Source organism: Lutra lutra, chromosome 5 (genome assembly GCF_902655055.1).
Source record: "Lutra lutra chromosome 5, mLutLut1.2, whole genome shotgun sequence".
Taxonomy (NCBI): domain Eukaryota; kingdom Metazoa; phylum Chordata; class Mammalia; order Carnivora; family Mustelidae; genus Lutra; species Lutra lutra.
The window spans coordinates 72280044-72292045 of NC_062282.1; the positions used below are offsets into that span (position 1 = coordinate 72280044).

General features: G+C 38.7%; 1 protein-coding gene across 2 annotated transcripts in view; it reads right to left on the reverse strand.

Annotated features, from left to right (window-relative positions):
• AFF4 (ALF transcription elongation factor 4) overlaps positions 1 to 12002 on the reverse strand; it is a 96221-nt gene that overhangs the window by 29648 nt on the left and 54571 nt on the right. For both annotated transcript variants that reach the window (XM_047728954.1, XM_047728953.1), the window contains 2 exons: positions 3793 to 3829; positions 519 to 567 (listed from right to left, as the gene is read on the reverse strand). In XM_047728954.1, the coding sequence (XP_047584910.1) occupies positions 519 to 567; positions 3793 to 3829 (86 nt within the window). The remainder of the gene's footprint in view (positions 1 to 518; positions 568 to 3792; positions 3830 to 12002) is intronic.

The window sequence follows — 12002 nt, forward strand, 5'->3', positions numbered from 1 at the left end:
ATCATCCAACATATTAGCCTGATTACATTTTGATATATACTCCTGGTTTTACCTACAGAAGGAGGAAAACTTAAAGACAGTACAAACTACGCTGACTTAATATTCTACACAAAGCAGTTAAATGGAGGGCTTACTAAGAATCCTGTATTGTTCATTCTTCTTTATTAAAAACGAAGTATCAACCTACCCACAAACACTCTAAGAGATGAGAAAAACTGTAATCTCAGAGGAGGTGTAAGCAAAATAAGGCAAGTTAAAAAGTTAAAGTTTTACTGGAACACAACCGCACCCACAGTCTATATTTGCTTTCATACCACAACGGAAGAGCTGCCTGCCTAGTTGGGACAAAAACCATCTAAGCCCCTAAGGCCTAAATTATTTCACTGTCTGGCCTTTTACATAAGTTTGCTTACTCCTTCCTTAAAAGATTAAATACACATATTTAAGTGTTGGGTTAATATATACACACTACAGACAGACTCTTAACAAAACAGACAAACATTAAGCAATAAACTTACGATTTAGACTGGTGTCCATTTGAAGTTTTAGAAGAAGGATTGTATCTTTCTAGAACAAAAGAAAGAATGCAGAAATTAACAACTACAGTATGGCCATTTAGATCATAAAATATATATTAGTATATCTTCAAAGAAATGTAAATCAACACAAGATGGAATCTGTCCCTCCATCAAATTGGCAACAATTCAAAGTCCAATAAATACAAGATACTGGTGGAAATAGGCATGCTCAGAAGCTGTCTGTAGGATTATAAATTCATACAATCTCTTTGGCAGGCAATCTGGTAATATTATCTTACTGATACTGGAAATGCACGTATCCACTGATGTAGCAATTATGATAAAAAAAATTAAACACACACTCACACACAGATGTTTATCATAGTATGATTTGTAACAGCAAAAACTAGAAACAAATGTCTATCAAGAGGGATCTACTTAAACAAATTATGGTACATTCATACAATATAACACAATTTTCATGTTAAAAAGAATGAGCTAGAATTTTTACACTAATACAGACATAGTTAAGTGAAAAACACAGTAATAAAGAGTAGGAGAAGCTTATGATCCCATTTGCCAATAGTTAGTTATGGGGGGAGGAGGACAGAACTAAAGAGGAGACATTCTTTTTTTTTTAAAGATTTTATTTATTTATTTGACAGAGAGAGAGAGAGAGAGAGAGAGAGAGAGCATGAGAGGGAACACAAGCAGAGGAGTGGGAGAGGGAGAAGCAGACTCCCTGCAGAGCAGGAAGCCCTACACAGGGCTCGATCTCAGGATGCTGGGATCATGACCTGAGTGGAAGGCAGATACTTAACAACTGAGCCACCTAGGCGCCCCAAGATGAGACATTCTTAGAAGATTTTCAGATAGAAAATGTAAACTTTTGGGGGCACCTGGGTGGCTCAGTGGGTTAAAGCCTCTGCCTTCAGCTCAGGTCATGATCCCAGACTGGGATCGAGCCCTACATCGGGCTCTCTGCTCAACGGGGAGCCTACTTCCTCCACTCTCTGCCTGCCTCTCTGCCTACTTGTGATCTCTGTCTGTCAAATAAATAAATAAAATCTTAAACAAAACAAAACAAAACAAAACTTTCTGGCCTATAGCTATTTTCTACATATCAACAATGGTGGGTCCCTTTTTCCTACAACTATAGCTTTAGGGCAGAACCAGTGTAGATCTATTTACTAAAGAAGTTAAGTTAGTTAGTTGTTCTTGGCAAAAAGACCATTTATTTTGTTGTAGAGCTATATGGGGAAGCCTAGATATTTCCAAGGTTCCTGACCTTATCACTATCAATTCACGTTGGAAAGCCAACGTCTCTTGGGACCAGACTTAAATTCCCTAAGGCTGGGGTGCTTGGATGGCTCAGGTCATGATCCCCCAGGGTCCTGGGATGGAGCCCGACCTCAGGCGCCCTGCTCCATGGAAAGCCTGCTTCTCCCTCTCCCTCTGCCCTCCACTCCCCCCTGCTTGTGCCCTCTCTCTGCAAAATAAATAAAATCTTTTTTTAGAAGATTTTATTTATTTGACAGATAGAGATCACAAGTAGGCAAGAGAGGCAGGCAGAGAGAAAGGGAGAAGCAGGCTCCCTGCTGAGCAGAGAGTCTGACATGGGGCTCAATCCCAGGACCCTGAGATCATGACCTGAGCCAAAGGCAGAAGCTTAACCCACTGAGCCACTCAGACACCCCTAAAATAAATAAAATCTTAAAAAAAAAATTCCCTAAGGCTATTATTCCCTCAAGTTCTTCTCAGAAACTAAGACAGGGGGTGAAAGGGGGTTCTACAACAATGGCAGACTTTCTTCCCAGACCTAAAGACCCAGCAAAAATAAACACATTGGGGCGCCTGGGTGGCTCCGTGGGTTAAAGCCTCTGCCTTCGGCTCAGGTCATGATCTCAGGGTCCTGGAATCGAGCCCCGCATCAGGCTCTCTGCTCCGCAGGGAGCCTGCTTCCTCCTCTCTCTCTGCCTTCCTCTCTGCCTAGAGATTTCTCTGCCTAGTGATTTCTCTCTGTCAAATAAATAAAATAATATGAACACATGGACCACATCTTCTTTATCCGTTTGTCTGTTGAAGGGCATCTTAGCTCCTTCCACATTTTGGCTATTGTGGACATTGCTGCTATGAACACTGGGGTGCATATGGCCCTTCTTTTCACTATATCTGTATCTTTGGGATAAATACCCAGTAGTGCAATTGCTGGGTCATACAGTAGCTCTATTTTTAATTTTTTGAGGAACCTCCACACTGTTTTTCATAGTGGCTGCACCAATTTGGATTTCCACCAACAGTGTAATAGGGCTCCCCTTCCTCCACATCCTAACATTTGTTGTTTCTTGCCTTATCGATTTTTGCCATTCTAACTGGTATAAGGTGGTATCTCAATGTGGTTTTGATTTGAATTTCCCTGATGGCTAATGACGAACACTTTTTCATGTGTCTGTTAGCCATCAGAAAGGATGAATACCCAACTTCTGCACCAACATGGATGGGACTGGAGGAGATTATGCTGAGGCAAGTAAGTAAAACAGAGAAAGTCAATTATCACATGGTTTCACTTATTTGTGGAACATAAGAAATAGCAGGGAGGACATGAGGAGAAGGGAAAAATGAAGGGGGAGAAATGGGAGTGAGAGACGAACCACGAGGGACAATGGACTCCTGGAAACAAACTTAGGGTTTTAGAAGGGAGAGAGGTGGGGAGATGGGTAAGCCTGGTGATGAGTATTAAGGAGGACATGGACTGCATGGAGCACTAGGTGGTGTTATATGCAAACAACGATCATGGAACACTACTTCAAAAACTAATGATGTACTGTATGGTGACTAACTTAACACAGTAAAAAAAAAAGAATAACTACATATAGACACAGAAAGAGAAGAGCTACAGTAAGCTACAACCCCTTCCTGCTTATAATTTAACTCTCACAGAACCAATTACCTTTACAAAGGAGACAGGAAGATAGAAGAATGGTTCTTGGGTTTATGAGGTACCCATCAAACTGAATTCATGAACTCTGAACTTCAAATATTTGAACTATTAACTATTAAAAATAGTTAATTTTGATCACCATCAATCTATAATTCTTCATTTTTTAATTTAATTTAAACCAAGATTTGGTTTAACTCATTACTAATCAACAGATAATAAAAACTAGGATAAGACATGTGAAGGAATTGTAAAAGCAATGTACAATAAGACCATGAGAAATGAATGCTCAATAAAAAGCTTAACTTGAGAACTAAGAGGAAAAGAAATACTCACTTTGTTCTCCGGGGCCAAAACTGGACTGCTGAGATTCCTAAGAAAAAGGGGACAGAAAATTATATACTGGCATTAAAGAGAAAGGTTCGTAGTGACAAATGCTTCAAATTAAACTATTCAACTCCAGCTAATTCAATGAAAGATCTGTTGAGTTCCTAGGAATACAGAAAAGAAAAAAACACTGAAAGAATTTAATGATCACATATGATGGGCCTCATTAATCATGTGGTCAATAATGAACTTCCCCAAAACTCACTACAAAAAGCATCAAGCTACCTAATAGCTCCTCTTTATTATTCATTTCTTTTCAGCAGCATCCATGGTACTCATATTCTAATTTAGAGCCCTGGGAAAGCAAATGACTTCAATTTAAGATTCTTGATCTTAAGAAAATGTTTAACAACAACAACAACAAATAATACTAATACTAGGGGCACCTGGGAAGCTCAGCTGGTTAAGTGTTGACTCTCGATTTCGGCTGAGGTTCTGATCTCAGGGTTGTGAGATGGAGCCCTGTGTCAGGCTCTGTACTGGATGTGGAGCCTTATTAAGATTCTCTCCCTCCCCTTGGGGGTGGGGGGAGGGGTCCTACGTCCAGCTTGAGGCTCATGCTCTCTCTCTAAAACAAACAAACAAACAAACCAACAACCTATACTAGAGTAAAAAAAGCTGTACAACCTATATGGACTCAAAAGATACCACCTTTATGAACTAAAAACCTCACATGGTATTCACACATCATTTTATTACCTTCCTTTGCCCGTTCCCAATATCTTACAATTAGCAAGTTGAGGAAAAGACTGTCATATACTCTTTTTTTTTTTTTTAAAGATTTTATTTATTTGACAGAGAGATCACAAGTAGACGGAGAGGCAGGCAGAGAGAGAGAGAGAGGGAAGCAGGCTCCCCGCTGAGCAGAGAGCCCGATGTGGGGCTCGATCCCAGGACCCTGAGATCATGACCTGAGCCGAAGGCAGCGGCTTAACCCACTGAGCCACCCAGGCGCCCCTGTCATATACTCTTTTTAAGCTGTAAGCTGTACACTAGAGTCCAGTGTCTAGCACTCAGGAGGTACCAGTAAAAAAAAGAAGCCAATGGGGCGCCTGGGTGGCTCAGTGGGTTAAGCCGCTGCCTTCGGCTCAGGTCATGATCTCAGGGTCCTGGATCGAGTCCCACATCGGGCTCTCTGCTCAGCGGGGAGCCTGCTTCCCTCTCTCTCTCTCTCTGCCTGCCTCTCCGTCTACTTGTGATCTCTCTCTGTCAAATAAATAAATAAAATCTTAAAAAAAAAAAAAAGAAGCCAAAATGTCACTCTCAGGGAAAGAAACATGGCTTTCTAAACTCATCTTTCATGATCACAACCCGTTTCACATGTGCAAATTATGCATTTTTCTAGGTTGAGTCTGTAGTATACAGTATAGCATTAAAATTATACAAACATCCCTAAAAGCCTACTTAAAAACAAACACCATCTGGGAGCCTGGGTGGCTATCAGTTAAGCATATGCCTTCAGCTCAGGTCACAATCCCAGGGTCCTGAGGCCAAGCCCCACATTGGGCTCCCTGATCAGCAGTGAGTCTGCTTCTTCCTCTGTCTCTGCCTGCAGCTTCCTTGCTTGTGCACCCTCTCTCTCTCTCTCTCTCTCTCTGACAAATAAATAAAATCTTAAAAAAAAAATAAGCACAATCTTTAATGACAGAAACATCTGTGAAAGAGAAATCCACATAGTACGAATTTTTTAAAATACAGTTTCACTGTTTATTTTTTTTTTTTTAAAGATTTTATTTATTTATTTGACAGAGAGAGATCACAAGTAGGCAGAGAGGCAGGCAGAGAGAGAGGAAGGGAAGCAGGCTCCCCGCCGAGCAGAAAGCCCGATGCAGGACTCAATCCCAGGACCCTGGGATCATGACCTGAGCCGAAGGCAGCGGCTTAACCCACTGAGCCACCCAGGCGCCCCCAGTTTCACTGTTTAAAAAAACACTGTACGGGCGCCTGGGTGGCTCAGTCGTTGAGCATCTGCCTTGGGCTCAGATCATCATCCCAGGGTTCTGGGATTGAGCCTTGTATCAAGCCCCATATTGGGCTCCCTGCTTAGCAGGAAATCTGCTTTTCCCACTTGCGCTCCCCCTGCTTGTGTTCCCTTTCTTGCTGTGTCTGTCTCTGTCAAATAAATTAATAAAATCTTTAAAAAAAAACCCCAAAACACAGTAAAAAACATCTGTGGTCAAATGATTTCAACAAGAGTGCCAAGAGCACCCAACAAGGAAAGAATGTGCTTCTTAACAAATGGTGCTGGGACAACTGAACTGCCATATGCAAAAGAATGAAACTGGATCCTTACCTCAGACAGTATTAAAAAAATAACTCAAAATGGATCAAAGACCAAATGTAAGAGCTAAAACTACAAAACTCTTAGAAGAAAACTTACAGTCAAACTTTAATGATCTTGGATTTGGCAAAGAATTCTTACATATGACACCAAAAGCATAAAACACAAAAGAAACAGATAGATAAAATGGACTTGAGCAGAATTAAGAACTTCTGTGCTTCAAAGGACACCATCAAAAAGTGAAAAGACAACCCAAAGAATGGGAAAATTTATCTGCAAATCATGGATCTTTTAAGAGATGGCTATCTACAATACATAAAGAGCTCTTACAACTCAGTGATAAAAAGACAAGCAATGAAAAAATGAGCAAAGGGTCTGAGGAGATATTTCTACAAGGAAGATATACAAATGGTCAATAAGCACATGAAAAGATGTTGTTCCACATCATTTGTTATGAGGAAAATGCAAATCAAACCCACAATGAGACACCACTTCACACCTACTAGGATGACTAGGATAAAAAACACAGATAACAGCAAGTGTTGACAGGGATGCACAGAAAATCAAAGCCCAGCAGGAGCGTAGAGTGGTATAACTAGCTTTGGAAAACATTCTGAAGTTCCTCAAATGATTAAACACAGTTACTGTATCACCTTGCAATTCTACTCATAGGTACATAACCAGGTGAAACAAAAACATTATGTCCACACAAGAACTTGTACACAAATGTTTATAGGAGCATTACTTCAAAATAGCCCAAAGCTCAAAACAACTTGAATGTCCATTAGCTGATAAATGTATAAAGAAAATGTGATATATATCCATACAATGGAATATTATTTGGCCACAAAAGAAATGAAGTCCTGATACTGCTACAACTTGGAATAATCTTGGAAACATTATGCTAAGTGAAAGAATACAGTTACAAAAGGCCATATATGGTAAGATTCAATTTACATAAAATGTCCAGAAAAGGAAATATACAGAGAAAAAGAACAGGTGAGTGGTTTTATTTATTTATTATTTTTATTCTTTTTTATTTATTTGACAGATCACAAGTAGGCAGAGAGGCAGGCAGAGAGAGAGGGGGAAGCAGGCTCCCTGCTGAGCAGAGAGCCCGATGCGGGGCTCAATCGAAGACCCTGAGATCATGACCTGAGCCGAAGGCAGAGGCTTTAACCCACTGAGCCACCCAGGCGTCCCAAGGTGAGTGGTTTTAAATAGCTGGGACGGAGAGGGAAAGTGGGTAATAGATGAAGAACAGGGAGTTTCTCTTTGAGGTGATAAAAATCCTCTAAAATTCACTGTTGTGACAGTTGCACATGTCTATAAATATACTCAAAACCATGTAATTATACACTTGAAATGGGTGGAAGGCATGGTATGTGCACTGTATTTCAATAAAGCTATTAAAAAAACTATAGAGCAGTGGTCAAGGTCATGCCTGTGAATTGTTTTAAGATGCAAATAATCCTTCACCCCCTTGAACTGCCAATTATCTTATACTTATTTACCTGGTAAATGACCTAAAAGTTAATAGCCTGAACTTTAAGTCATCTCTCCTTGTCCTCACCTCTGACAATAGTCAGTCTGCTGGTCTCCAAATGCTAGTGGATTCTGTCTCTAAAACATTTACTAAATGCAACATCTCTTCTCCATCTACACTGCAAAGACTTCAGGTCCTCACATTTTTCTTTTTTTTTTTAGGTCCTCACATTTTTCAATTTATAAAGGTCATCTAATGGATCTTTCTGGCTCTAATCTTCACTCAATTCTCCTTCACTCAACTACAGTCTTGAGATAATCTTCCTAAAGCCCAAATTCTAGTATGAGTCATTACTACTACTTTTATGGAGCCTTCAATGGCTCTTTGTTTTTCCTAGGAATGAAAGCCAAACTCCCTGACATGATATCCACTCATATACCTAAGTACTGGAAAAACAGAATGATAAATAAAAACAAGGAGCTTATATTCATAGAACTTAACACTCATCTGTATAATGTCAATGACTATCTCTGCAACTGTTCATGCACATAAAGGTAAAATGGTTAACTGTGATAAGTACAACGAAAGGCAAATACACACACAATATTATATAAGAGCTTACAATTGTGTGTGCATGAGCATGTGAGTGAATGGTGAATTAGTGAAAGTGAGAGAGGGAGTAAGAGGGGGAGAGAGGGAGAAAGACGGACAGATCTAGCCAGGAAGATGAGCAAAGACTTCCCAGAGCAAGCGCCATTCAGGTTAAGACCTAAAATGTAGGTAGCAAGTAAAGTGGGAAAGGTCAGTGTTCAGGGTACAGAGAACAACATGCGTAAAGGCAGGAAAGACAGGAGAACGTTTAGTATGAAGGTTTTAAAGGCAGTTCATGAGCACAAAAGGTACAGAAGGAAGGGTGGTGAGAAATGAGACCCAAGACCTCAAAAGGTGGATCATAAAGCATGCAGACTTTATAGGTTTTATTAAAGAACTCACATATACAACCACATCTGTTTAGTAAAATTTGAGATTTGTGGGAGCGACAGAGAAGAAAGAGGTTGGGGAGGGGGTATAATTCATTTTTACATGAGATAACATGTCACGAAACAAACAGTGAAGTTCCAAGTTAATGTAAAAATGTGAACTTCTAACAAAAATAATATATTACGGGGTGCCTGGGTGGCTCAGCTGGTTAAGCCTCTGCCTTTGGCTCAGGTCATGATCTCAGGATCCTGGCATTCAGCCCCACTTCAGGCTCCAAGCGCTCAGTGCAGAGTCTGCTTGAAATTCTCTCTCTCTCCTCCCCTCCTACTGTGCACCCGCGCCCCCCAAAATAAATAAATAAATCCTTTTAAAAAATCATAAATTGAGATAACTAAAGCACCTGTACTTTCGTCCACCTCAATATAGCTAATTTTGTACAATGAATGATTTATTCTAATATTTGTTTTTTGAATCTTCAGCTGTGTTTTCTAACCCTGCCTCAAAAGTGTTTCCCGACAAAGAAATGAATTTTAGTATATTCTCTGTTTACTGGATTTTACTAATTTTTAAATAGAGCAGAAAGACCAAGTTTCTGGACAAAGGTATAGAACACTGGGAGAATTCTCAAAACATATTTTTAATACAATTTACTAAGTCTGTATATTTAAGGACTGGATTGAATTATCACACAACTCAAAATATCAAAGAGTATGAAGCATGACACTGTCATAGTTTCATTAGTTAGTATCTCAAGATACATTTTAAACTAAAAGCAAGATTAATGACATAAATGCATATTCAAACTACCATTGATATTCTGAATGTTTTCTTCTTTTTTTATTTTAGGTCACCCTTGTTTCTACTTTGTACAGTGACAGTTAAGAGCTCATACCAAAAGAGGAAAAATCTCAGCTCTGTCATTTTCTTATTTGCTCAAAAACTCATTTTAGTATTATTTTCACTCAGTAGTTTCATGGCAGGTGTATCTTTTAAGCTGCTTGTCCAGTAGTGAAGATTAGTTGAATTAAAACCAGTTAATATAATCTGTAAATCTTCTTAACTGAGCCAATTTAAAACTGTAATATGCTAGAGCCACTAAGAGCAAATGAATAAGAGCAATTCTTCCAACTTTTCCATAATGAAAAGACCTAAACTTCTCCTGGAATACCATAGAAATAAATTGTGATCATCTGCCATTCAGATCAAGAGAAGCAATACTACACTGATTTTGTTTTCTTAGACATAAGAATGGAGAATTTTTCAAACTAAAAAATAAGAATAAAGTTTTCATCCCGTTTCTCCCCCCACCCCCGATCTCCAATACTCTTCTGGCTCTAATCTTCACTCAATTCTCCTTCTGGAGAATACACAACACTGGAGTATACATATGCTTTCCACTTTGGAGACTAATGACTTCCCATAAAGGTAAGAATAAAGATGGAGATAAAGGAATGGAATTAAAACACATTACAGGAGGTAAAAATCATTAGGACTTGGTGACAGTTTATTGGGTATGACAGAGAGGGAGGTACCAAAGATAATTCCAAAAAAGTTTTTCTGGATTCATTAAGACAGGAAACAGTAAAAGAGGATCATGCTTGTTTTTTCTTGCTTTTTGGTTGGGAACTAGCACAGAGAATCACAAGTTCTCCCTGGAAGATGTCTCAAAGTACCTAAAACTCATTATCTAAGAAGTGTCAACTATGCAGCTGGATGTATGTATCTGGAATTAAGATAAACATTTTTATTAAGAGAAAAATTTGTAGAACACCTATGTAAAGAGGAACAGGATATAAAGAGAAGACAATTCTAGGTCTAAGCATGGTATGTGGAAATACGCATCCATGTAAACACTAATATGTAATTTTTTTCATTCTTTTGTATTATTTTATTTCCACAACCAAACATTGGGCAGACTGAGGCAAAACATATTTCTTCATTTGTATTCTTTTATAGCACCGAGCACAATGCCTGGAAAACTCACATTAATTGGTAGAGGCAAAGATAGAAGAGAAAAGGACGTCAGAGAAGCAAGGTAACTCTAGATTTTGTAAACTGGATCTACAAAATGGGCCAATAGTGGTCATAATGAAAATGGTTTTGGTGAGGTATCATGTGAAGCAAGATCAATCAGACTAGCATGAGGAGTACCTGAGGAAAGAAGAACAGATCTCAAATATGAACCACTCTAAGGAAGTTCAACTCTAAGGAGGAGGACTGGCGGAGAATCACATGGAACAGAGGGACTTCCCTTGTTGTATATATGTATGTATTGTGTTGTTTTTAAATGGGTCAGATCAAGGATGTTTAGGCCAATGATATGGATTCACTAAACCAGCTCTCCAAACATATTCCTAAACTCAACTTCTCATCCACTACGAGCCACATGTGAACTGTGTTTCAGACTTGCTAATGAGTGTGAAATCCTTCCTATTGGGCTCTTTACCTTCCCTTGTGCTTCTGGCACTGCTTTATTCCTCCTTCTAAGCCCAGTTACTGTCATCATCTTTAGGATGTCATCTCCAAATTCCCTAAGTATCAAAATTTTCTTCCTTCTCTGTCCTCTCAGGGGACCTAGTTCATATGGTTAGCACACAAAGAGAATAAATACCTATTAAAGCTTCGTATAAAGCTTTAAACTATATTACACATGAAGGTGTACTCAATGAAAAGACAGAGAATGAGATGAGCTATAAAAAACCAAAACCTAACTTGAAAAGCAGCCCAACCAAATCAATGATCACTAAGTAGCTAACTAAAGTGTTTCAGAAAAACCAAAAATCTAAACACATTACCCAAGTATTTATATCCAAATTCAATAAACAAACATTTACTGAACAGCCATAGGTGCCAGGAACTATTCTAGGCACTGGCACCGATTATTCTAATTGCTTTTTTAAATACCAATCTCAGAACAGGGTAACATGCAAATGATTCAGTGTCATACCTCTGAAGCACCTAGAACACTGCCAGGAGTTGTTGCAAATATACACTGAATTATGTTCAAGGGCAGTCAAAAGCTTTAGTATGCTTCAAACTATCACTAGAAAATCTACTAGCCTACCTCCAACTATACCCACCTCATCTGCTTTCCCTCCTATGATAAGAAATGAGCTAATAAAGTCAATATCCTGTACTTGAGCACTGAATCTCAAGCTCTCCTGAGGAGATTTCCTAAGGGAACCCTCTGTCTTTCCCAGGCAGCATACACTTTTCCTTCTTATTAAAACATTATGATCAGTATATATATATATATATATATATATATATACACACACACACACACACATACACACGATATACATACTATGTAACAAATAAATACATAAGTGAAAGTATAATTATATTTAAATAAATTAATTAAATATATATATATATATATATATATATATATATATATGATAAAATATT